The sequence below is a fragment of the Panthera tigris genome, chromosome B1 (genome assembly GCF_018350195.1).
Source record: "Panthera tigris isolate Pti1 chromosome B1, P.tigris_Pti1_mat1.1, whole genome shotgun sequence".
Classification (NCBI taxonomy): Eukaryota; Metazoa; Chordata; class Mammalia; order Carnivora; family Felidae; genus Panthera; species Panthera tigris.
Window position 1 is genome coordinate 44,559,947 of NC_056663.1, and position 27,473 is coordinate 44,587,419.

The window sequence follows — 27,473 nt, forward strand, 5'->3', positions numbered from 1 at the left end:
TCAGTTAAGAGTCTGACTTCAGCCACAGGTTATGATCTCGCTGTCCGTGGGTTCGAGCCCTGCATTGGGCTCTGTGCTGACAGCTCAGAGCCTGGAGCTTGCTTCAGATTCTGTGTGTGTCTCTCTCTGCCCTTCCCCTGCTCATGCTGTCTCTCTCTCTCTCAAAAATAAACATTAAAAATATTAAAAAAAAAATAGCCCCTGCATAAATGACAAAATGTACCAACCTTCACTCGCTACTTTTCACCCCCCACCCCCACCTCCCTAATTCTCAGCAACCCACCGAACATCTGAATGACTTCTTTGCTCTAGTTACCTTCACCTGATTCGCCTTAACACCTGTCACTGCCTTATTCTAATACCTCCATCCAACATCCTAGTTGTCTATGGCTCAGAATCTAAATAATGCAGACCTCCCTTCCGTCCAGTGTGGTACGAAGAGCATGGGCTGTGGACCTGGACAGACAGAAGCTGGAACCCCAATTCTGCCATGCATCCACCATGGACATAAATAAAATGGGGATAAGAACATCCACCTTCTAAGTTATTGGGGCCAGAAATAAGATTGTAGTAAAGCTCCAGACATACAAAAGGCAATCAATGGCTTTTTACCCCAATAACCTAATCTTATGCTATCTAAATTTAGCTCGTGCTACCCAACACACCTGAGCCCCATAGTCTTCCTATACACACCATATGTATCTATTCCAGACACCACCCCCGCAGCCTACCTATCCATCATACTCCGACTGCTCCTGCCCGGCTCTCATTCCACCTTCTTGCACTTCATCATGCCTCCTTGGATTTTTTCCTCACGTGGTGATCTTGAAATTCTTTTGTATTGCTTGGAAGGTCTAGCACCATGCTGAGTATAGATAAGGGGCTTAGCAAAGACTTGCTAAGTCAGAATGCAGTTGGATTTTAGCTGGAAAAGACCACATGTAAGTCTATTAATTAATGAACCCTGCCCCTCCTGAAATACCATAGGATTCCTTGGTTGGCTATGTGTCTTTGGGCCGCTCCTTGCGTCATTTCCACAGTGAATGTCTCACAAAAGGATGCTAGTAGAAAGACAGCCTCCATCAGGACCTCATCTAGCTTCTTGGGAATTGGAGGGATGCCCACAGCTGTGCCAACAGCAGCACGGAGGCTGGAAAAATCACTGGCAGTCGAGGTCCCTACTCCGCTCGTGTTCCCTGGGAACATTCCCCGAGGTTCCGGTTTTAGCCTTCTCACTGTTTATTCTGTGCAACTCCTGACCCAGCATTCCCTTCTGACCACTCTTCTGGGTCACCCAGACCAGAAACCTCCAGGACACGTCTTTCCGCCTTCCACCGCACCAAGTGCCTTCAAGCCTCCTTTCCCAGTATATGCTGTCTCCACTGCCCCTGACCTGGCCTCTTCATTTGTGTATGGAAAACCCAAGAGCTGTGACACTCCTCCAGCTAAACTGCTCTTGGCCCCTGTACCTCAGGCCATTCATGACCCAGGGAAGGCCCTTCCTAGGATCAAGTCCTACCCTCCTCCTCTCTGAAGACTTCTCAGATTCCCTTAACTCATGGCATCTGCATAACCACCACACTGGACAAACATAGAAGTATCGTTTTATGATGTTTCTAGGTGTACTTTTCCTATTCGTAGCAACTCTCGTCTCCAGACTGGGTCGATACCTTGGAAACATATACCACAGCTTGAAACACTTCTTTGTATTCCCTGCTTCACAGCATGTGGTGTCTGTCCTAACAGTTGTCACTGGGGTCCCAACTGCCAGAAACAGTGCTGTTGGTGATGTCAGTGGGTGGGCAGGCCAAACTCTGATGGTTTCCTAGGGTATCTCTACAAAGGCTTTACGACTCACTACACTGGGATGTTCAGTTGGGCCTGGGGAGCCTTATCTCCCTAAGATTTTAACTTCTTCGAGGGCAGGGACTGTCCTAGATCTTGGCCACTCCATAGCACCCAGCTAAAATGATGTTCAAGAAACACCTTTGTTTCCTGAAGGATGCTTTTGTTCAGTGGGAAAGGCGTACAACTTATGATTTCCTTATTGTCAGAGAAGCCTCTTTTTCACACTTTCTTGGACCGTAAGATGTAGGACCAAGGGGACTAGATCTACCATGTAGACTTGTGGGCAAGACCTCAGGTTGGATGTCAGGAGGGGAGAGTAAGATGCTTTTACTAGAAAGCTAAGGGATGGGGAAGGCTGACTGGTCTCCATGCTGAACCTAGTTAGAGCTTCCGTTGTTGTCTTTGCTCTGATGACTTCTCCAGTCTCACTTTCCATCTATAAGAAAAGGGTATCCTGTATGCCTGGAGCCAACATGCCGCTATGGCTGGGCCCTTCCACACACCCTCACCAGGCACACCGATTCCAGCTGCCTTCACAGTCCTTGTGGGGGGAGGGGACTCCCAACTTGGCTGTAGAAAAGGTCAGGCAAAGGACTTGACCACTAAGGCCTGCTGCTCCCAAATGGTAGATTGACAAGTGTTATGAGTCCAGAACTGTAAGGTCCAAGTCAACCACTGCCTCTTGCCAAAGGCCACCCATGCCCAGCATATCCTATAATGAGAAACACCTGCTGCTTCTCCACAAGACCTCTGCCTGGCATTTAAGGCCCTGAGAAATCTGGCCCTTTTATAGCCATTTATACAAGCCGTCCCCACCCACACAAATTACCTGCTCTGGCTAAAGCGGGCAACTTGATGTCACGTCCTCGTATGTCCTGGTTCCCCAAGATCACTTGACCCTGGCAATTCTGGGCCCCTGCCTCTCCCCAGCCCACTCCTTCTCAGGACCCAGCTGTAGCATCACCTCCATGAAGCATTTACTTGCACGGACCACTCCCTGATAACAAATCCTATACAGTCTCTTTTATACTCCCTTTCCCTAGGGACGAATTTTGTATGTCAGTGAAATCCTCAAAACAGAGCACCTGTCTCATGTGTGTGCCCTCCCATGACAGCTCACATGAAGGGATCATTGGACAAATATGAGGGTTGCATGCCTGTATCAGCCAAGGTTCAGGTTCTTCCCCTTTGACTCTTGCAGGGAACGGGCGACAGAATGAAGGTGACCGGGTCACTTGACAGGCTTGGGGGACAAAGCCCAGAAAAGAAATCACACCCAGCACTGAACAACAAGAGATGGAGAGCAGCACAGCTCAAAGCCAGTGCCATCCGTCATTTACTGGTATGTGATTTTAACTTCTCTGAGCTGTACAATGAGGAGAACACTTAGCCTACTTACCTTACAGGTTCAGTGTGAGAAGCAATGGGAAAAGTATAGGAAAGTGCTTAGAGGCACCATGCAAACTGTAGTTGGGGTTAGTTATCCACATGGAGTTGAAAAGAGCTCAGACAGGGGCCAACTCTTGGCCCTAGGGCGAAGGTGGCTTTTATTTCCTCTCTTAGGGAAGGAGGGGAGGGCAGTTTTCCCACAACACTGACCTAAGGAAGGGGTGGGTGTGCCCCCAGCGGATGGGGCTGGAAGAGCCGGACAATCATTCAGAAGGGCTCCTCCATGTCCAGTTCCTGGCCCTGGGCTGCAGGGTGTGCTCCTGAGAGTCACTCCCCTTAGGGTGCATGAATGGAGGCACATGGAGGTATCTGCTGGTGTTCACGAAGAGGAAGGGGGAGCAGGTGCCCTGAGTAAGGGAGCAGAGGGCCGGGATGGCCAGCCCCAAGCTCAACGCCTGCCCAGGATTAGAACTTGCAAAAGATCTGGCTGGTGTTACTCTTCCCAAGAAGGGCCAGAGGGGCCCAGAGGCATCACTCAATCCAATGGCTGGTCCTTTAAATGTCCATCTCAAACTGTGACTCTTCACCTGGGGAGAGAAGGGACAGATGGCCAGGTAAGCAATGGGTGAATGGTAGGGCTCACATTTTAGAAGCCAGTGAGATGGTTTATTATTTTTCATTTTGTTGTTCCTACAAGACTAGGAGAATGGAGGGAGGGCAGAACTCCACTAGGAATTCCTAGAAACAGGCCTGAAGTTTCCCTGTCCAGCTGTGCTCTCTTCCCTAGTCCCAAAGGAAGAAGGGAGACCAGGTATCCCCACAGAAGAAGTGGCAGTCCCGAATTTCATACAATTTTTATTGTTTTTTAAAAATATTTTATTTTGGGGGCACCTGGGTGGCTCAGTCAGTTGAGCGTCCGACTGTGGCTCAGGTCATGATCTCATGGTTCGCAAATTCGAGTTCCACATAGGACTCTCCGTTGTCAGTGCAGAGCCCGCTTTAGATCCTCTGTCCCTCTCTCTTTCTGCCCTTCCCCGACTTATGCACTCACGTTCTCTCTCTCAAAAATATTTAAAAAACATAAAGTAAAAATTGTATTTTTTGGAGACAGCATGCATGTGAAAACGGGGGAGGGGCAGAGGGCAAGGGGGAGAGAGAATCTTAGGCAGGGCCCCAGGCCCAGTGCAGAACCTGACTTGGGGCTTGATCTCACAACCGTGAGATCATTACTTGAGCCAAAATCAAGAGTTGGACGCTTAACCCAACTGAGCCACCCAGCCACCACTGATTTTTATTTTTTAAAATGTATTATTTGTTTTTGAGAGAGAAAGCATGAGCAGGGGAGGGGCAGAAAAAGAGGGAGTCAGAGGATCCAAAGTGGGCTCTACACTGAGAACAGAGAGCCCGATACAGGGCTCAAACTCACAAACCCACGAGATCATGACCCAAGCTGAAGTCAGACACTTAACCAATTGAGCCAATTTTTATTGTTTTTAATAAAAATGAATGGTTACTTGGATTTGACATAAATACAACCTCACAGGCACCTGGGTGGCTCAGTTCGTTAAGCGTCTGACTCTTGATCTCAGCTCAGGTCACGATCTCACAGTTCATGAGTTCGAGCCCCGTGTCAGGCTCTGCACGGACAGTGCAGAGACTGCTTGGAATTCTCTCTCCTCTCTCTGCCCTTTCTCCAGTCGTGCTCTTTCTCTCTCTCTCTCTCTCAAAATATACAAATAAACTTAAAAAAAAATTAAAACAAAAACACAACCTCACAGAAAAATATTCCTTAAACATAAAACTTTTTTGAGCAACTGTGTCAGCTGTGGTTTAGAAAATGGTAATACAACCTACTAGGCATATGTCCAATTGCCCGCAGAATAGCCTGACTCTGCAGTAAAGGAGTTATTTTGGTAGTTCAGCTACTCACTGCCCTCACCCTAACTCTTCCCACAAAAATCTCCAAGAAACTCATGCTGCAGGAAGTTGTTTTCTGAAATGGAGCTGCCTCATTCATGATCTCCTGGGTAAGGCTGCTCTCTGGTTCTATATACTGAGATGCCGGCTCTGGCCCCCACGGGGAAACTGGCCACTTCTTCTGGTTATATTTACACAAATATATGGTCCAAGGCTAGGAGCTTTGGCTAATAGCCTGTTCAGCAAAATGAAAAACTATGTCCATCCCTACCACCCCGTCACAATGGAACTCTTAGGCCATTATTGTGGGTTAAGGGTTGTCAGCCTGGGGCACCTCTGGGCCACCATTGCATTTGCTATGGGGATCACTGCTCCAGAAACTGGGAGGGGTTAGGGATAGCCTTCAGGCAGTGCTGGCTCAGCAATGTCAGGTGTGACCACCTTCATCCTCAACTTCCGGTTTTTGGTTTGAGGCAAAAGTGAGTGGCTGGGAAGCACCACCTTACTGACCACATGAATCTATCCATCTTTCTCTGCATCCTCTAATGAAAGGCAGGGAGCCACACTGCCTGGTGCCGTCCTTCATTCGGCTGTGTGTGTGCCCAGCTCTGCCTCCCTCCCGCTCTTGTCCAAGTCTGAAAGGAAAGGAAAGGAAAGGCAAGGCAAGGGTTGCCTGTCATGGCTGTGGGGTTCGCTGGGTAACTATGAATCACATCCTGCAGGCCCTGGGTACATGGGCTCTGCTGCTGTCAGCAGGGCCAGCCCAGCCTGAGGTCCCAGTTGCTTCCTGTCTGGGCTTGGTGCACTGCCTTCCGGGGGAAGGGTCAGAGGGTTCCAGTCTGACTCAGGTCATCTGCAAGTGCTTACACTGTGTTCTCCCACAATGGGAGCACTCAGACGTTCTGGCTAGCTAGTCATGATACCACAAAGAGTGCATTCACACGGCCCTCTACCAGAGTGGCTGCTCTGATTACTTAGGGGGAAGGTGGGGAGAGATACCAGGAAGGACCTAGCTGCCCAGTGTCAAACCTGCAGAAATAACCGCTTGCACGGTTTCTATATGTCTTCATCAAGAATCCACTAGTGGACCAATACCCTGACAGAAGCCATCCTGGATGCCTTTCTGATCCTGCAGACATGTGATTTGCTAGAGGGCAAGTACTCTCCTGCACATGCACATTGTGGGTGTGGCCCACATGAGGCAGACAAGCAGAAATGCTTTAATACAATGATACAAAGGGTTATACTTATTTATGAAAGCTGCTGTGTGGAGTCCCCCTCATTTCAAACAAGCTCTCCACTAATTAGACTAGACCTGATGGGGCCAAGTCACCTCTCCTGGAGTTCTTGGGCCCCTTGCACATGGAAAGTTGGCACTGGTGACAATACTGTCCCCCAACGCCACCTCTGCACTCTAAGCTGCTCCACAGAGGGTGGGGCAGCCACCATCAATCCCCCCCGTGAAATTTCCTCTCTGAAGGGGATCCACGGGTTGCATATGTTCCCTTCCCGAGGGAGAGCCTGGCCAAGCCCGGCCACTCACCACCTGCCGGCTTCTCTTCTGGGCTGTTGCGCAGGTGGTTCTGTCTCGTGTCTGTGGGGGGCTCATCACTGGTAGGGCTGGTGACCCCAGGAATGGTGGGCAGGTCTCGTGGAGGTGTTTTGGTCACAGGCGAGTTCCGACATTCCATCAGGAACTTCCGGTCATAGATGATCCTGGTACCTGGGAGGAGGCAGGGACATTGGAAAAGCCATCTCAAACCTCCTGCCTGTGCATTTTCCACATCTTTGAGGCATGGCTGCAGCAGAGGCAGCAAGTTTTTCTGCAAAAGCCAGATCAAGGAGGAGTGAGACTGGGGCACCTGGTTGGGTCAGTTGGTAGAGCATGAGACTCTTGATCTTAGGATCATGAGTTTGAGCCCCACCTTTGGGGTAGAGTTTACTTTAAAAAAAAAAAAAAAAGAAAAGAAAAGAAACAAAAAGGGAAGGCACCTGGGTGGCTCAGTCAGTCGAGTGTCCGACTTCGGCTCAGGTCATGATCTCACGGTTCTTGAGTTCGAGCCCCGTGTCAGGCTTTCTGCCGTCAGCACAGAGCCCTCTTTAGATCCTCTGTCTCCCTCTCTCTCTGCCCCTCCCCCGCTAGCACTCTCTCTCAAAAATAAACATTTGGAAAGAAAAAAGGAAAAGAGGAGTGATGCAGATTCAGGTGTCTGGCTGCAGCCCTACTCTGCTGCCTCAGAACCACCAACGCCATCATGTGGGGCACATTGATGGAAGAGGGGCCTGGCAAGGCCACCATGCCATGCTTCCTCCCCTCGGATCAGCACATCCAGGGCTCTCTCCTTAAAGCCCATGTGGGGCTTGAATACCTAACCAGTGCTTAGTGTTATTACTCAGGGGGCTTGAACCCACGAACTGTGAGATCATGACCGGGGCCAAAGTCGGATGCCCAACCGACTGAGCCACCCAGGTGCCCCAGGGATATCCAGAACCTTTAACTCCATTTTACAGATGAGCCAACAGAAAATTAAGTGACTCCCCCAGACTAGTAAAAATGAGAACACTTCCCTTCCTGGGCTTTGTGGACAGGAGTGCCACATGGGCTCCACCTTTCCCACCAAAGGCTCTCCTGCTATGCGTGTCCCCTTGTGACACCTGCTTTGACATGTCATTGCACCTCAGGGCTCGCACATGGTCTGTGTTCTACCCACTCCCTCTTCCCTTCCCTCTGAGGGAGTTGGTCCTTCACCCACACCCTGGACCCATCCCATCCCGCCATCCTGTGAGGATGGCTGCCTGAGTGATACCTTAAAAAGGAGAATTTTCTAAAGTCCAGGACCCAGGATTCTGGTGGGAGAATCAGCTGATTTCATCAAAGAACAGTGACTAATGAGAGGTGATTCATGTTGGGTTCTTATTTAATCAGGATTACCTCTAAAGCACCAATGTGGTACTAGTAACTTATCTTAAACACCTTGCTCACGCTCCTGATTCTTCCTTTTCAACAAAGAGCAGGTCTCAGGCTCAAAGCCTTCAGCAGGCAGTGGAATCCAGATAGAATTTAAAACTCTCTTGGTGTCATATTTCTTTTTATAGTTACCTTCTATTTATGGTAAGTGGATCAGGTTTTCCATATATGGTCGTGATATCAAGTTTCCTTTCAATACATAACAGGATATAATTTAATATAGTAGTATGTATGTTATAAATAATGCATGTAATTAAATAAAAAAACAAAAACTAAGTTAAAAAGGTACAAGATATAAGGAGAAATACTTAATATAGAATGCAAGCTGCAACTGTAATGCAAACCGCAGAGGGAATAAGTGCCCGGAGTTTAGAAGCTATGATCTTTTAAAATATTTTTTAAAATATTTATTTATTTATTCTGGGTGAGAGAGACTGCAAGCAGGGGAGGGGCAGGGAGAGAAGGAGAGCGAGAATCCCGAGCAGGCTCGGCACTGTCAGCGCAGGACTCAATGTGGGGCTCGAATTCATGAAGCGTGAGATCATGACCTGAACCGAGGTCGGGAGTTGGATGCTTCACCGACTGAGCCGCCCAGGTGTTCCTGATTTTTTTTTTTTAACAAGCTTTAATTCCTTTTACTTTTCTTGTATAAAACCATGTGGTGACCATAGCTGGAGCCTGGGTCTTCTGCACAGACACTCTGGTGTGGGTCTTTATAAGATGGCCAGTAAATTCCTGATAGGGAGACTTGGTGAACACCATCTTTTTCCAGAGGCCAGGGGTGAGACAGCTGTAGACCTTGGAAATGGCATCAAAAGTAGCCACGGTGAAGTTGCCCAGGGTGGCAGTGCAGCCCATGGGGGCAGGGATGAGGCGCACCAGCACAGCCACAGCACCCGGTCACCTTGCATGGGACAATATAAGGCTTGCTGATCTTGTCCCCCCCCACTCAGCAGCCTTGCTGCACCAGGATGATGGAAAGCTTGGCAAGGATGATGGCCCCTTGGACGGCAGTGGCTACCTCCTTGGAGCACTTAACATCCACACCAGCGTGTCAATTGTAATCTCTGATGGCAACAAATGCCTCGAACCTGGTCCACTGGCAGCACGGGTCTGCTTTTACACGGCATAATCTTCAAAACCTCATCTTTGGGGGATGCCCCCAAGAAAAGTCAATGATTTCAGATTCCTTGATGAGCAGGGAGAAGAGACAGATCTCCAGGAACTTGATCTTCATGTCCTTGACTAGGCGGCCCAGCTTGGTGATGCAGACCCACTCCTTGTCCTTGGCCTTGCCTCCTGGAGCTCCACGGCCCCAACCTGGCCACAGATGCCACTGCCCAAGACTCTGTGGAAGCCTTCTTGGCCTCCCATTTCTGCAGCACCAAGGTCATCCGCCATTTGGTATTTTCCTGAAGAAGCAGCTAGAAGCTATGGTTTAGACTTCAGGAATGCCCCTCCTTATCAATAGCCCTCAAGTATTTCCCTCACTTAAAGGCTATGACAGTGTGCTGTCCCAACAGCAGGGACTCCCGTCTCAGATGTTGAGCACTGGCTCTCTGTGAGTGGCATCCTAGAGAGGAATTCATTCGCATCTCTGGGCTCTGAGTAGGCTTGCGTGGGGTCGGGGTCCTTCTGCTGAGGGCTAGGATGCTAAAGAGCAGAAAAATGGTCAGAGACACCAAAACGTGCACTTGGCCTACTCATGCAGGATGTCCTAGTCTGACTCTGGCCCTAAGTTACCCAGGCCTTGCTCTCCTTGGCTGAGAGGCAATGATGCTGAAGTTGAGTCTTGTTCATCATCACTATGTGGGCTAAAGTTCACAGTTCACATTTCTTTTTTTTTTTTTTTTTAAGTTTGAGAGAGAGAGAGAGAGAGAGAGAGACAGACAGAGAGAGAGACAGAGAGAGAGAGAATTCCAAGCAGGCTCCGTGCTGACAGTGTAAAGCAAAGAACACAGAACCCAGGCTGCATTTTAGGCTCAGCCACTGGCCAGTAGTGTGACCCTGTGCACACAGACCTCTGTTCCTCCCCCGTTTGAACCTCAGTTTCCTCGTCTGTAACATGAAGGGCTGTGAGCCCAGTGGGCTACAAATGGAGAACAACAGTGCCTTCTCCTTGAGGGTAAATGCCTTGGCTTCAGAGAGGGACCACTCTTCTCTGTTTCTTAATCTTCAAGGCTCGGCAAGAGTCTCCCCTGTCCTGGCCTCCCTCCAGCTTTGCTTCTTTGTTGGTTTGTTTACCACAGAATAGGGAACTGACCCCATCTGAGTGGAACCTAAGAGCTGGAGATACAAGGGTCTCAAAAAACAAAAGAGGGGGGTCAGCACTCCTGGAGAAGCTCTTTAAAGGCCACTAGCCCCCAGAAATTTTTCTGTAATTGTGGTATAATACAAATAACATACAATTCACCATCTTAAACATTCCTAAGTATACAGTTCAGCAGTGTTCAGTACCTTCACGGTGTTCTGCAACCAATCTCCAAGATGCTTTTCATCTTGCGAAACTGAAACTCTACACCCATGAAATAGCAACTCCCATTTCCCTCCCCGCTAAGCCTTGGAAAGCACCGTTTTATTTTCTGTATCTATGAATTGGGCTGCTCCAGGTACCTCGTATAAGTGGAATTATACAGTATTTGTCTTTCTGTGACTGGCTTATTTCATTTCGCATGATGTCCTCTAGGTTCATCTACATTGTTGGCCATGTCTCAGAATTTCCTTCCTTTTTAAGGCTGAATGATAGTCCATTGTGTGGATATGCCACGTTTTGTTTATTCACCCTCCATCTTTTGGCTAGTGTGAATAATACTGCTGTAAACCTGGGTGTGTAACTATCTCTTCGAGAGCCTGCTTTCAGTTCTTTGGGGGTCTATACCGGGCGATTTTTAAGTCATTAATTATACTTAAAGGAGAAAAAGAAAGAACTTCTGTGCCCCTTGCCCTCCACCTAGGTAGGGCACTTGTTTAAAAATAGGAATCCTCATTTGTGCTAATAAAATCCAGAAACCAAATGCCAGCAGAGGTGGTTCCCAAGATGCCCACTGTGGGAGTATTTCAGCTGGGGAGGGAGGCCACGTGGGGGGCAGGAACAGTGGTGTTCAGAAAGTCAGCTGGCAAGGTGTCAAGCCTAGGAGGGGACTACTAACCCCCACTGACTCATCTGGGGTCAGTGAGGAATGTGAGCTGGAGATCAATGTAGTGGAAATGTTTCCTGTGGAAGCAGTTTTAGCTTTTTAACCCTTTTTTCCCCCTGTCCCTTCATGGGATCCACCAATACATGGCAACAGTGATCTTCTGGAAACTCCCTATGTCTCCCACAGATGAGGCAAACAGCAAAACACACAGTCTCATATCGTCAAAAATAGGTACCCTTGGCTGAAACGCAGTCTCCAGGAGCTGGGGACTTGGCCTGCATACAGGAACAGGCAATGGAAATCGGCGGGGGGGGGGGGGGGGGGGGGGCGGGGGGGATGCCAAGGTCCCTACAAAGCGCTGAGCAGCAGGCAGCTCCTTGGGTGTTGGTCAGGTGTGGTCTTCTGGGGTATGTGGGTATCACACCCGTGGTCTCCACATAATCCTTTTCAGCCGAGGGCCTACCTTTTCTCTCTATATTAGGGAACATGATCCAACTCCATTAAGCTTCTACAAACAAGATCATGAAGAGCTTTTGAGGATCCAGGCGGCTCTAAGATGGCAAAGCCAAGACACTTTTTTCCCTGATGCTTCTCTCAAAAGTCTCATAAACACCGAGAAATAAAACAAGAAACAGAAGCCCATACTCAAGTTGGCAGCAAGTGGGGCTCAAACTGTTACCCCAAATCACAATACATGGAGACAGAAAGTGAATGGAGGAATAGTTCTAACAGAGAGGATGAGGGTGGCATCTAAATGCAGGGAGGTTCCTGGGTTCGAGCCCCGCACCAGGCTCTGTGCTAACAAACAGCTCGGAGCCTGGAGCCTGCTTCCGATTCTGTATCTCACTCTCTCTCCCCCTCCCCTGCTCATGCTCTACCTCTCTCTGTCTCTCAAAAGTGAATAAATGTTAAAAAAAAAATTTTAATGCAGGGAGGTAGGGGTGGACATTACACCAGGAAGCGGGGTTCTGAAGAACCCCAGGAAGGTTCAGGAATTAGAGTCAACATGGAAAATGGGAATGGGGAGAGTTCCCCTATGTCCCTCACCCCAGGAGGGAGGGGAGACAGAGAAATTAAGTTTATGTTGACCTCCTGAATGGTGAGCCTCACACCCCCCTCCCTGCTCTGCTTTAGAATAAACAGCAAAAATAAAGAGCAATAGAAGTTGATTTTGGGGGGTGTCTGGGTGGTTCAGTCAGTTAAGCATCTGACTCTTGACTTCAGCTTAGGTCATGATCTCTGGTTCACAGAGTTCAAGCCCATGTCGGGCTCTGTGCTGAGAGTGAGGAGCCTGCTTGGGATTCTGTCTCCCTCTCTCTCTGCCCCTCCCCTGCTTGCTCTTGTGGGCGCTCTCTCTCTCAAAATAGATAAAAATAAACGTAAAAAAAATGCAGAATATTAAAAAAAAAAAAAAAGAAGTTGATTTTGGGAAGGGGATTCCCAATGAAAAATACCAGCTAGCCACCAGATTGAACCCACCAGCCTCCAGACCTCACAAAGGGCTTCCAGTCAGCTCTGGAGTGCCTAACTCTTAAATATAACCAGCCAGATGTCTCCATACATTTCTGAGAAAAGCTTACATCTAAGGAGAGATCCAAACAAACCAACAGAAGGAAACAGTTAAGGTACTTTACTGTTTGTTTGTTTGTTCAAGCTTAAGAGAGAAAAAGAGAGAGCAGACATGGGGGAGGGGCAGAGAGCGAGGGACAGGTTCCGAAGCAGGTTCCGCACTATTAGCAGAGGCTGATGTGGGGCTACAATTCATGTAAGATCACGATGTGACCCAAAGTCAGGCGCTTAACCAACTGAGCCACCCAGGCGCCCCAGACTTTACTGTTTTTTAAACTTTTCAACTTTTTAAAGACCTTTTTTTAAAGAATATATATATTTTTAATTTATTTGAGACAGAGACAGAGATACAGAGAGAGTGAGTGGGAGATACGGATAGAGGGAGAGAATTTTTTTTTTTAACGTTTATTTACTTTTGAGAGAGAGACACAGAGACAGAGCGCAAGCGGGGAAGGGGCAGAGAGAGGGAGACGCAGAATCTGAAGCAGGCTCCAAGCCCTGAGCTGTCAGCACAGAGCCCGATGTGGGGCTCGAATCCTTGAACTGCTATGTCATGACCTGAGCCGAAGTTCAGACACTTAGCCGACATAGCCACCCAGGCACCCTAACTTTTTAAAGACTTTAAAGAACAGAAAGACAAAAATAACAGGCAAAAAGAGACCAAATTAGAAATCCAGCATCAGATAACAAGAAGTTAAGAAAGAGAGAAAAGACAAACTGCTAAGAGGAATTTACCTAAAAAGACAAAAAGGGAAGAAAAATTTCCCGAATTGAAAGAGATCAGTCTTGAAATGCCCCTTGAGTATCCTGTGTAATGAATTAAAAACACCAACTTAACATTCACTGTAGAATTTCACAACACTGAGGATAAAAAGATCCTAAAATCTTCCAGAAAGGATGAGAAAACAGCAGGTGCACGCGAGGATTGGGAATAAAAATGGCATAAATGTTTTCAATGGCAAGGCTGGAAACCTGAAGATGGTGGGTCAATGCCTTCACAATCTCCAGGGAGAATTCATTTTGGCCTCATTTTATACCCAGCCAAATACCAACCAAGTAAAAGTATAATAGAAACATTTTCAGAAAGCTACAGGATGAATATTGTAACAAAATTAGAATAAGATGAAGGGCTTCAGGAGATCTCATGTCAGCAGCTACTAGAGCCGTTCTAGAGCCACCAAACCCTGTCAGTTCAGGACAGAAGGAGAGAATGTACTGATAAATCCACAAGTCGAATTTGTGTGTAAAACTGTATTTTGTTTAGTATTTTAGAGGTACTGGAGGGTGTGGGAGACTTACCTGAATGAAAACCAAACACATTAAAAAAAAAATGTTTATTGGGGCGCCTGGGTGGCTCAGTCGGTTAAGCGGCCAACTTCGGCCCAGGTCATGATCTCGCGGTCCGTGAGTTCGAGCCCCGCATCGGGCTCTGTGCTGACGGCTCGGAGCCTGGAGCCTGTTTCAGATTCTGTGTCTCCCTCTCTCTGACTCTCCCCTGTTCATGCTCTGTCTCTCACTGTCTCAAAAATAAATAAAACGTTAAAAAAAACTTTTAAAAAAATTTTAAAAAATGTTTATTTATTTTGAAAGACAGAGAGTGAGTGGGGGAGGGGCAGAGACAGAGGGAGACAATCCCAAGTGGGCTCTACACTGTCAGCGCAGAGCCCGAGGTGGGACTGGAACCCATGAACTGTGAGAGCATGACCAGAGCCGAAATCAAGAGTCAAATGCTCCACTGACTGAGCCACCCAGGCATCCTTTAACTAAGCACATTTTTAAAAAATTGTTTTATTTGGAAAAAGTGCTTCTTATAAAGGGCAGCTGTAAAATACAGACACTCCTGCAACAATTACTTGTTTTCTCTTAAAGTAAAAGAATGGGTGGGACCCAAGGAATCACAGCAGTGGATGGACAATTGAGGAGCATCTCCAAGTTACTTCAGGAACTAGAGCAACAAAGCTCAAAGCTAAAATTTCCAATAAAATTCATCTAACAACTTAACTTTAGCTTATCCCATGGATTACCACCCCTCCCCCCCCTTGAGCGGAAAAGCGTGACTTATTCCTGCAAACCAATTACTCTGCTGCAAGAAACACCTCAGAATGTGAGTTTTGCATCACATCTGTCTACCTGCAAAGCTCAGGGATGGAATATTCACAAAAACAAACGCAAAATCCCAACAACGAACCTCACACAAGGACAAAGGTTTGTCCAAAAGCTCCTGGGCTGGAAAGGCTAGCAGACCACAAAACACTAAATACAACTGTGTATCCGAGCCCGGGGTTGTGTCAATGTATGGGGCAACCAGATAGTTTAAACCTCTGTGGCTAAGCTAAGTCCATTTCTCTATTTCAATAGACAGACAGGCTAGCACTGGTCTATGCTACCGAAATACTGCTTTGTCCTTTACAATCTATTTGCCCCCCCTAGGCTGAAACCACCAAACCAAGGTTTTCCACTAAGGCTAAGAACACTGCATCTATACAGGGACGAGAAGCTCATCACAGGCTCACAGTCCCACATACCAAGTCTAGCAGCCCCAGGGAGTCCACTTCCAGCTCTGCATTTATTTTATTGCACTGGACCTTTTCTGTGTGTTTCTACATTTTCACAATTTGCCGATCATGCTAAACACAGCAAAAACCTCAACGCACTTGCACCTGTTTCTGGCTACCCAGTAATATTATGAGACACCAGAACCACAGAACAAGTGCACAGGTGTGGGTTAGAGGGTAGGAAACAGATATGAAGCACAGATGTGCAGATTTCACCAGAAGCCTCAAATAGCCACCTTGTAAGTCTGTAACAGGTTACTTGCCACAGTCCAGGTCCTTCACCCATCACGCCTATTCTTAGACCCCAAAGTAGGGCCAACACTGTTACTTTTGAACCTGGGGTCCTCAAAGTGAGTGTAAGCACGTTTTTTAAACGTAATCTCTATACCCAATGTGGAGCTCAAACTCACACCCGAGATCAAAAGTCCTATGCTCTACGAACAGAGCCAGCCAGGCCCCTGAAAACGAATTACATTTTAAAATGAAGCAATTATTAACTCTATTTTTCTAAGTTGTACAATAATTAACTACCTGGCTCATCAAGGGCCATAGTAATAAAAATAATGTGTATTTTTTTTTTAATTTGTGATATAATTAAATTAGGGAATAGGAAGAGATGAGAGGGGTACCTGGGTGGCTCAGTCGGTTAAGCCTCTGACTTCGACTCAGGTCACAATCTTACAGCTTGTGAGTTCAAGCCCCATGTCGGGCTCTGAGCTGACAGTTCAGAGCCTGGAACCTGCTTCGGATTCTGTGTCTCCCGCTCTCTCTGCCCCTCCCCCAGGTCGCACTCTCCCTCTCTCTCAAAAGTAAACATTAAAAAAAAAGAGATGAGGGTGTACAAACAATAAGTCCTCAACTATCAATAAAAGTCAAGAAAAAGTCAGAAATATGGAAGTAAATCCCCAAAGAAAGGGCTGAAAAATGTTAGTTGCATCTAAAGAGTGAGATGGGGGGTGGGGGAGCCTGGGTGGCCCAGTTGGTTAAGCGTCCGACTTCAGCTCCGGTCACGGTCTCACGGTTCGTGGGTTTGAGCGCTGCATCGGGCTCTGTGCTGACAGCTTAGAGCCTAGAGCCTGCTTCGGATTCTGTGTCTCCTTCTCTCTCTGTCCATCCCCCACTCATGCTTTGTCTCACTCTGTTTCTCAAAAATAAATAAATGTAAAAAAAAAAAATTTTTTTAAAGAGATGGGGGTGGAGAGAGGTACGGGGTTACTGTTTTGTTGGGAGGCTTTCAGTAATTTTGAGATTTAACTACTTACCTACATAAACAATTTACAAATAATGTTCACATACTTGTATTACAGAAAAAAATCAAGTACATACAAAAGAAGATAGAATTATATAATTATACACACACACATATATATGTATATAAAACTTTGATTTATTTTTTAAATTAAAGGACAGGTTAAATTATGGATCAGACCTATAATTCGGTGCTGTGTGGTTACTATTTGGAACAAGTGCACATTGTCTGCAACATATTGTGTGGAAGAGTCACAGAACTGTATGTATTTTGTGTCTGGTCACTTCTGGGGGTGAGATAAGGATCAAGGCACAACGAACATCTTTTACGCTGAGCATATTTTGTTTTTTAATACAAAACTCTAACACATAGGGCATTAAGCAAACAAATAAATAAGGATATAGGGTCAGAATGTCTTTTCTAGTAAGTCAAGTGAAAATGGCCTTGACTGGAACTAGGTAGACTCCCCCCACTCCCCACAAAAAGCCTAGGGGGCTCTCTGCTGGGCAGGGTAAGTGGAGTGGTGAGCCCGTCCCTCCAGCACCTCTCTGGGCTGTGTGCTAGGCCCTGTCCATGCTAGACTGTAACTCCCAGGACATGTATCCAAGGATAGGGACCAATCCAGGGACAAGTGTTAACCTCCATGGACAAGTGTTAACCCTCACCTACACATTTATCAATCTTTGCTTGATCCTGCATCCCCAAACAGGTGTGTTGGTCTCATGTATTTGAACCCCTTTGTACCAGCACCATGCCAAGTGCTAGGCATGTAAAGAACAATTTCCTGATCTCACTCGGAATTTAGTTGGAAAGATCTGTAAACAAACAACTATAGTCAAGTGGGTAAAGTCTGAGAGCAGAGGCATATGTGGGGATCAGAGACAGGGGAGAGATCTACCCTGTGTGTGCCAGTGTGGACAGAGACAGCAAGCCCTCCAAAAGTCAGAGGCATCCAGAGAAATCAGTGTCACCCCAATTCTGCACTCTCCCAAAGTGGAATGGGTCTATGGACTGAGGGTGGTCTAGACTGGAGAAACTGGAGGTACAGAGCAGGGGTATCCAGAACTTGCCTCCCAGCAGGGTAGGAAAAGGACAGAGGCAGACCCCTGCCCCCCATGCTTCAAACCATTTGTGTAGCTGGGATCCTGCTGGGTGCTGGGGTAGCAGTCAGGTTTGGTTCTGAACTACTTGTAGAGAAGAACTGAGTCTATTTTCTAAGTGAAAGCCTTTTTATTCATTTATTTTTAATGTTTGTTTACTTTTGAGAGAGAGAAGAAGGGCAGAGAGAAAAGGAGACACAGCATCTGAAGCAGGCTTGAACCCACGGACCTTGAGCTCATGACCTGAGCCGAAGTCATATGCTTAACCAACTGAGCCACCCAGGCGCCCCAAAGTGAAAGCCTTTTAAACACGTCACCACATAAACACATGTGGGGAAGATGTTAAGTCCAGCGGGCTGCAAGAGTTACCTGCCCTGTAGAGAGAGGGTGTGGGTACAACACACCAGGATGAATACGAGCTCCTCTCCCCATACAGTCTAGTGGTTAGAAACCCAGCTCTCCCATTTGCTAACTCTACTGACCCTGGGCAAGTTATTACTCAATCTCTCTGTGCCTCCATTTCTTCTTCTGTAGAATGGGGACGATGATGATGGTGCCTACGTCATAGGGTTATGGTGTGGAATACAACAGCAAACAAATCCTAGCTATTATGACTGGCACAGCTTCAGATGACATGATTTAGGGACCAATTATATGGTCAGAGCTGGGACGAATCAGAGGGGAGGTAAGCAACCCTGGAAAAAGAGACTGGGGGTGAAAGGGGTAGGGTAAGGGCACCCTCTATCCTATTTTTGGCCCACGGAAACACGCTTCAAGAACCAACATGCGCTTCGGCACGTTTGGTAACCAGTGTCATTTGGGACTTTGAAAACTTCAGATGTGAGCCAAATCCAAGAATGGTATTTTTTCTCAAGACATGCTTTGTGGTGACAGCAGTTTCTTTGAATGTACAAAGCAATGCAGACATTCCCCTCGGGTCTGTTTTCCTCACTTGTAAGCAAGGGCAGTGTACTAGGCTCATTCAAACTATTTTTAAAGTACCAACCATGTGCCAGGCTTTGTAGGTAATCTTTAGGGTCTGTTCCAGGTCTGATACACTACCATTATTTTTAGGAGCTCCTGGTTGGCAGGTGCTCAGTGCAGTGCAAACAGCACGGGGCTTGGAGGCACAAGTTCTGGGCTCAAACCTGGATGTGCCGTGTAACAGCCCCTCAACTCTCAAGGGCCGCTGAATTCTGCAGCTCTAAGAGGACGGTACTAACAAAATCCACACCTCACAGGAGTAGTGTGGAGATTAAATCACTGCTCATAGCCTGACAGGCCAGGTCTTAGTGCCCCATCCCCCACTCCCCACAAGGGAGATACAGTATCCTCAACTGGCAGACAGGAAGCTGAGGCTCAGAAAGGCTGTCCCCTCCATGGCAATCCAGGGGGCAGACCTAACCTGTACTGCCTCCAGTCCTAAACACCAACTTCTGTTTAAAACTAGCAAGGCAGACCAGGCTACCGTGCCTTAGCCAGCACGGGCAACTGGGAACATTCCAGGGGTCTCCAGACTGCTACCTATTCTTCTGAGTGTTTGGCCAGAACAGGATGTTCCCTGAGAGAGAGGCTGGCCTTGATCTCTTCTCCATTTTCCCACAGTAGCCACACTCAGCTTCAAAATGGGGCTGGCAGGGATTTCTGTAAATTGAGCCTTGCTTGTTCCTCACTTTCCCCTGTGCCTCTCCTGATGGAAACATTCTTCCCCTGGGCGGGGGGGGGGGACGTGAGGCCGAGCCAGAGTACAAGAACAGAATTCCTAGAACTGCTGTTCCCATTCCAGGGAAAGGGAGAGTGTTTCACAACATGCTTGGGGGAGGCTCAAATGCCTACGTTCGTTCGGATGCAAGCCAGCAGCCTGTGAACAAAATACTCCGGATAATTTTACATTCAGCTCTCGCCAGCGGCTCTGTGTCAACCTGGAGGCCAACACACGGGGTCTACCGGGTGGGTGGGTGGGGGGGCTCCCAACCGCCCGCCACACACCAGGCAGGAGCTCGATGCGTCAGGGTGGCTTTCCTTGCTGAGCAGTCTGTTTAGCAAGCAGAGCCACCTTGTCAAGGAGAAAATCTTGGGGAGACAATCAGGGTGTGCTTGGTCTGAGATTTTTCTTCATCTCTGGCCCTACCAGCTCTGCAAAGAGAACCAAAGTCTGGAAGTTTCTTAGGGGCCGGGAATCTCATGAAGATCCTCAAATACCAAATGAGGGCAATCAGTGAGTAACAAAGGGCCCTCTCACTAGTCCCTCCCTTTGAGGCCCTGACATGTGAGGAAGAGTCTGTTTTATTTGAAAATTAAGCAGGAGAGGGGTGCCTGGGTAGCTCAGTTGGTTGAGCGTCTGACTTCAGCTCAGGTCATGCTCTTGTGGTTTGTAAGTTCAAGCCCCGCATCGGTCTCTGTTGCTGACAGCTCAGAGCCTGGAGCCTGCTTTGGATTCTGTGTCTCCTTCTCTCTCTGCCCCTCCCCTGCTTACAGTCTGTCTGTCTCTGTCTCAAAAATAAACATCAAAATAAAATTTTTGTTTTTGAAAATTAAGTGGGAGGGACAAAGTTTTTACAGAAATGTGCAGAACAAAATAGCTGGAATAATTATTCTAAGGGCTGGCCAAGCTCCTTCCCCTTCCCTCACCCCCCTCACACCCACCCCAACCAAACATTTCAAAATGCACCCAGGCCAAGCAGGCTAAGCCTCCATCTGAAATGCCTCCCTTTACACAGCAAGAAAAGCTGTGGTTGGAAAGAGGAGGGGCTCTGTTTTTTGTGTGAATTGCCCCCCAACCCCTCGCATCGAAATTCATATGCTGAAGTCCCAACTCCCAGCCTCAATGTAGCTGAATTTGGAGATAAAGTTTTTAAAGAGGTCATTAAGTTAAAATGAGGCTGTTAGGGTAGGGCCTTGATCCAATATACTGGTGTCCTTATAAGAGAGAGAGGGAGATACCACACACACCACATAGAGTGGCAGCAAAGAGGACGGTCATCTGCAACCATCAAGAAGGGCTTCAGGAGAAACCAACCCTTCTGGCACTTTGACTTGGACTTCCAGCCACCAGAATTGTGAGAAAATAAATTTTTGTTGTTTAAGCCACGCAGTCTGTGCTATTTTGTTATGGCCGCTTGAGCAAATTAAGATAGGCCTGCCTTCCCCTTTTATTCCAAAGACCAGAAGAGAGAAATTGATTTACACACACGCACTCTCTCTAAGGCAAAAGACCTGGTTAACCTCCGCATTGTATGTGTCACCAGGAAACCAAGGGGAGTTCTGAACCCACCTGCACCTGCACCTCCCGGGAGTCTCACTCCTACGCATTTTTGGATCGCTGGCCTCAGAACTTGACTCCATCCTACTGCCAGCACTCCAGAAAATCAAGGATGTTCAGATGGAAGTGCTGGGCAGGGTGGGCAAGCGTGGCTCCTCTGAAGGGAGTTCCCAAAGCCTAGCTGCTTTGAGGAGGAAAGAGGAGGCAGGCTAGGTAGCAGTTAGCAAGGAGGGTCATGACACACAGTGGAAGGTATGGCCCAGTGGCCTGGCATCATGGCCACCCGCATAGTTTGCTCTGTGGAGCTGAACATAAGGCCTTGAAAACGGGGCATCGGATCGAGAACTCTGTGTTTTCAGGAAGGTGTCTTCAGTTCTTAACCCAAGAGTCAATTCACAGGCTTGCAGTTCTGGTCTGCTTCTAATACCTGGCCTTGGCCCTGAGCGGCCACACAGCAGGATGGGCAGTTAAGTTCCCTCGAAGGACCACTCTTTGAGGCTTGGCCCTTGTGGAAGACTGCCTGAAAACGTGGCCCCGTGACTCTTCCCATCCCTGTCCCTATAGGAGGCTCCTCTCATTCCAAGGCTGGTATCTCCCCTCTCCTGGAATCTGGGGTAGCCCTGTGGCTTGCTTTGACTAATAGAATACAGAGGAAAGAGAGAACTCCCAGCCTTCCAGGTGTCCCCAGCAATGCCCCAGATATGTGGGTACGCCCATCTTGGACCTTCTAGCCCCAGACAATCTAGCTTCTAACTGTATGCAGCCAGATGAGTGAGTTCAGGGAGATCATCAGAAAATGCCCAATCAGCCTAAAGAATTTACTGTTGCTGTTGTTGAAGTTACTAAGTGTTGTGATACTCAGGGCCTAGTATCTGAATTCTCTTAAACTTTCAGGGGCATGGGCACTGGATTGCAAGACACCTTGTGTTGCCCATGTCCTGGAGCATCCAAATGACCTGGGCAGATGTGACTTACTCCTGCCTAGCAGTGAGGTTGGGTGCAAACAAGTAAATAAGGAGCATCAATCCCAGTGTCTGAGACCCTGGCCCCAGTAGTGACACGTTCAGTATAAAGGCTACCTCCTTCTACTTTCTGTGCAATAGTTGGAACAAGTAGTATTAGCAATACTGGGATAAGTGACAAAGTTCAGGGAAAGTTAGTCTTGCCCCTGGGACATTCCAAGGTAAGCAATTATGCCCTGCAACTGAAAGAGCAGAAAAGAAAAATTCAGATGTCTTCATTAAGCCAGCTCAGACCCAGGCCCAGTGGCAAAGGAACTAGGTTACCCTGAGAATACGGTCGTTCCAGGATTCTTTTCAACTCTTCACCTGCTAAACACCAGACTCAGCACTCAGTCACTGCAATACAAAGATGAGTAAGACTGCTCGGAAAGAACTTCCCATCTACCCAGGGAACAAACATGTAAACAAGCACATGTGATTCATTTGTCATGAATCATAACGGAGGAAGAACACTGGCGTGGCTCTAAGCCCAGAAAGCAACAGGTTTTTTTGTTTGTGTGAACACGTAAAACGTAGGCGTGAAAATGAACACTCCTGGTTCAAAACTTGCGCCCTGGGAAGCAATCCTTTTTTCAGTCCCGCTGCCCCTTCCCCGCTCTTTTGCAAGGATATCAAATAAAGACCCACACAAGAGGGGCACCTGGGTGGCTGTGGGTTAAGCGTCAGACTTGGACTCAGGTCATGATCTCACAGTTCATGGGTTCAAGCTCCACATAGGACTCTGTGCTCCAGATTTTTCTGCCCCTCCCCCGCTTGCACTCTCTCTCAAAAATAAATAAATAAACTTTAAAGACCCACACCAGAAAAGGCCTCACTGCGTGATGACAACAGTAGACAAGGTACCACCCTGCCTGTCCTTTTACTAAATTTGGTAATGGAGGACTTTTTTGCTCTTTCAAAAAAAAAAAAAAATCAATATGTAAAAGATCAAACTCTTCTTTCAAATAAGGCCCTGCCATCCTTTGAGGATACTGGAAACAGAAGCAACAACAAAATGTGAAGGCAATTAAAATCTCACAGCTGTGTGTGCATTGCTAGAATGTAAGACTTAGCAGGCTGCTGACCTGGAGCAGGCAATTCTCACAATGAGAATCATACAAGTTCTACTGGTTATGAAGGGTGGGGGTATCTGCCTAATTGCCTCATTCTACGGCTACAACTTTGATGCTCCTAATTCTATTTCAGGTGTGTCTTCATCTTCCTAAGTAGCAAGCCAAGCCCTTGAGGTCAGATTGTTTTCCAGGTTCTGGATGTGGTCAATGCCTTAAACACATTGAGTCTGGTGGGCATCAAAGGGAGTCTGGGGTGCTCCACACCAGGGCTCCCCGTCAAAGTCTTTGATGAGGGACACAGTGTGGAATGTTCTAAATGTCTTAATAGGAAGCTCAGCTCAATGGGAGAAGAGGGCCCATTACATTTCCCTCACTGCCTTAATGTCCAAGTTCTTTTAACCCATCTAGAATAATGAGACCCTAGTCTCATCAGAGTTACTGTCGACCCTGGGTAATTAGGAGACATAATTTCCCACTGTGTGACCGAGGCCTCCGGACACTGGCTATGCTCTAGCTTCAGTGCCCAGGCCACCTCCTCCTCTTCCCAGCACTGTCTGTCCTATAGCCAAAGACCTGGGAGCTGCTCCAAGGTAAGCTTTCTGGGCATAGACTTTGTTTGTCTATATCAGGGTGCCATTAACACCTGCAGCCCCACCTGCCTACCTCTGATTAACCTTACCCAGTTACAGGGTTTAGGTATGATTACCAGCCAAGCAACCCTAGTGGCTTTGGGGTCAAATAATCCAACATGAAATGGGGAACATGGAGGTTGATGGGAGAGGGGTGGAAGGTTTCTGACCATTCAAAGGTTCTGTGGGGCTATGGTGTCACTGGTGATTTTTAAGCCTCAAACATTCATATGCAACACTCCTTTCAACAAATTTCTCTGAAGTTCTCCAGACTTCTAATCAGATCAGTGGTTTAGCCTGTGAAAGGTTAATGACCATGGAAAGTAAATTGGAGCCTGAGGAATGAGATGGTTCAAATCAACCACAGCTCCTGGTCCTCTGGGGACAAACACTGCAGAGCCATTCCCAGCAAGAGTGACCTGTGGACACTCCAAGAGTGCCTGACACCTGCAAAGAAACTAGCATGGGCACCTGTGCAGACTCTCTCCAGAGCCTGGTTTGAGGGCTGATGCCAAACCCAACCTCAAAAGAAGTTTACTTGGAGAGCAGCAGCATTTTGCCAGACCCTGAGGTCTGCAAAGGTGAGGGAAGTCACATTCTACCCATTCCTGAGTACTCAGTGTAGTACTTAGATCAATCACTGGGCGCTGGTTAGAAGTGTAGAATACCAGGCCCAATGGCAGAATCTACAGAATCAACAGTCTGCACTTAAAATGAGGTCTCCGGGTGGAGTGCCTGGGTGGCTCAGTCGGTTAGGCGTCTGACTTCAGCTCAGGTCACGATCTCACAGTCCGTGAGTTCAAGCCCCACGTCGGGCTCTGTGCTGACAGCTCAGAGCCTGGAGCCTGCTTCGAATTCTGTGACTCCTCTCTGCCTCTCACGCTATGTCTCTCTCTCAAAAATAAACATTAAAATGAGGTCTCCAGGTAATTCACATGTATATTGAGGAATGAGAAAGAGCACTCAAGGCTAGAGCAAAAGGGTGCCAGAAATGACCTTTCCTTAGGTTAAGCTTCTTTGCCCTGGCAAAGAAGTAGGGTGAAGCGGGCTTTGGAGGAAGACTCCAAGCCTTGGCTAACTGAGGCAGACCAGACTGGCTGACTTTGGCAAAAACAAGGTGTGTTTTTCCAGGTTACAGCCTGTGCGTTATGCCTGTCCTGCTGGACACTCCAGGACAAGAAAGCTGGCTTTAGGCTCCTGGCACTGCTAGCTTCCCTCCAGTTGGCCTCAGAAACAGAGTTACACTCTGATCTCAGAGCCCCTTTCCCTCTCTCCCAACTAGAGACCTTCAAAGGCAGGGAGATATGCTGAGGTTTACCAAAAACAAACAAAAAACCCATTTCCCAGTCCAAGGTGAGAAGTAGATCAGAGTTCCCTGTAAACAGTGCCCTTGGCTGTGCCTTCCAATCTGACTTGTCCCCATCCAGCAATAAAGAGTGCAGAAAAGGGCACCTCTGAGCCTTCAGGGTTGCCTCAGTGCCCACTCTGAAAAGATCAGAGATGCACACCCTCACTTGAAGAACCCCAAAACTGTCAGGAAGGATCCTGGCGGACACAGTATGACACAGAGAAAGCAGACCAAATGGACTACAAAATAACTATAGCATGGAAAGAGAATTTGAGTCAAGGGTGGACAGAAGGCTTACTGAGAACTTTTCCTTGGATCATTTTTAATAGAAGAGAGAGCATTTTCCCCTCTACACTTGGATAGTATTTCTCGTTCAATCTGAGAAAACGGTGTGACATCGGACAAGGGACATGTGTTTTCCAGTTTGGGGCCTCATGAAACAAGTACATCTGTGATTCCTAACAGTTCTAACGTTGTATGTTTTGGATCAAACGGCTCAAGACCTCGGATCTGGCTGTGCTTGCTGATGGCGGGACCGCAGCCTGAGAAAATAAGCATGTGATGTGGCCCGCGACGCTGCTACTCCCCTGGCTCCACCTGCACCCGTGCCTCTCAACGGAGCGCCACTGTCTGCGAGTAGTTTTCGAGTAGTTTGGGTAGTTTGGGCAGGAGCGGTGGAGGAGGGCTTAGAGGAGGGGAGAAGAGCAAAGCGGGCTGAGGGCAGCGCGGGGATGGCAGGGAAGTGGTGAGCCACGAGGATTTCATCATGCAAACGTGCGGGCAGGTTTCATCAGCGCCTGTGCGCCGGGGCTCCCGGGCTGGGAGGAATGCCTGGCTCCCGGGGGCAGCCTAAGGCTGGCCCCAACCCGTGCCAGTTCAGTTTCCTCTTCCTTATACACTCAGGGAGGTCACAAGGCTCCCCCTCCCCCTGGACAGAAGAACGTGTTTTTCTGCACAGTCCTGCCCGCGGCCCCAGGTCCCTCTGCGTAGATCCCACATGCGTAAGTGGGCAACCTGCCACAGGTGCAGGTGAGGCGCTGCTGGAGGAGAGAGCCCTCGGCCCAAATCCTTCGTCAGAGGCGGAGGCCCAACGCAAAACTGGGGGCGCCTCGGGAAGGAAAAAGGGATTCTGCAAGAGTCGTTTACCCCAAAAAAAGAACGCCCATCCCATCCCCTAAAAACCCCAGGCCAGGCCTCTGCTTGCTCCCAGGCCACCCTGAGCCGGAGCTATTTTACCTCAGTACGCCCCACACCCACAAGAGGCAGCACACCTCAGCATGTGGTTGTTCTGGAAGTGTGCGTATTCGTCTGGGTAGGGGGACTCGGCTGTCTCTCCCAGGAGGAAACGAATTGGGGTAGTTTGCAGCCGGGGCTTCGGAGGACGCACTCAGAGGGCAGGCAATGGGAAGCGGCCATCCGCTCGTGACCCTCGCTGCGTCCGTGGTGCCCTTTTTTCCAGTCATCGCGCCCCTCTTCCCGGTCGCCCCGTCCAACTGGCCACTCCCGACCCCTCCCGCTCTGCCCACTCAATCCTCCCGCGCGGCGAGCACCCGAAGCCCGCACCTACCTCCCGGGGTGGTGCTGAAGAGGGTGCCGCCGGGAGTGGTGCTGTAGTCCCCGGGCGGCAGCTGCACGCCGTCGCCGAGGTCCACCCGGCGAGTGGCCGGGATGGCCCGGCTTGGGGTCTGGCTGCAGCTGCTGCTCCCGGACATGGTCTCCCGCTCGCAGTGCCTGCAGCCAGAGCGTGGCCCTCCAGCCGCTCTGGCCCGTCCCTCCTCGCCCCGCCCACGCCCACGCCCACCCCTTCCGCCTCTGCGTCTCCGCGCCACCTGGGATTTGTAGTTCCCGCCGCGCAGCAGCAGCAGCAGCAGCAGCCGCACCCTCCTAGACTTGGCCGCCCGTACGTGCGATCCTCCGCAACCTAAGTTTGAGGCCTCCTCCCCATGGCCTACGGCGCGGGTGCGGGCGCCGCCCCACTACGGCCTGCCCCTTTCGCTCCCGGGACCCTCTCCGACACGCTGGCAGCGATGGGATGGGGCCGGAGGCCGGGGGCTGGTGTAGGTTAGTTAACCCTACACCGGGTCCGAGGCGTGTCGCAGAGCTGTGCGAGATCCTAGCAGTCCTCGCGGTTGGCGAAGGTCTGGTTTCTGCCTGAGGACTTTGGGCCGGATGGTCCCCTCTCTGTTCTGTGCTTTAGTTCCTCCGATGAGGAGGTGGGGGTTGATTGGTCATTCACCCCTCTTCGATGTTTTGAGCCTTCACAAGAAATAACCAAGAATGGGCGTTCCATGGCTTGGGGGAAGGTGTGGGAGGATTGGTGAACAAGTCACACAGATGGGTGATTAAAACTAAAACCAGAGCCCAGGTGGAGCTGAGAGGGGTTGACGTCAGTGGTGGCTGGGGGGCGGGGGGGGGGCAGTGGAGAGGG

The 27,473-nt window shown here is 48.7% G+C and overlaps 1 protein-coding gene and 1 pseudogene across 1 annotated transcript; both read right to left on the reverse strand.

The window, feature by feature from the left end:
• Positions 1–1,963: 1,963 nt before the first annotated feature.
• On the reverse strand, positions 1,964–26,809 carry EIF4EBP1 (eukaryotic translation initiation factor 4E binding protein 1). The gene is made up of 3 exons (XM_007097179.2): positions 26,613–26,809; positions 6,698–6,877; positions 1,964–3,824 (listed from the first exon to the last, which is right to left on the reverse strand). Exons 1-3 carry the CDS (start codon positions 26,755–26,757, stop codon positions 3,793–3,795), a joined length of 357 nt encoding a protein of 118 aa, XP_007097241.2. The 5' UTR covers positions 26,758–26,809; the 3' UTR covers positions 1,964–3,792.
• On the reverse strand, positions 8,713–9,922 carry LOC102956742 (annotated as a pseudogene).
• Positions 26,810–27,473: the final 664 nt, after the last annotated feature.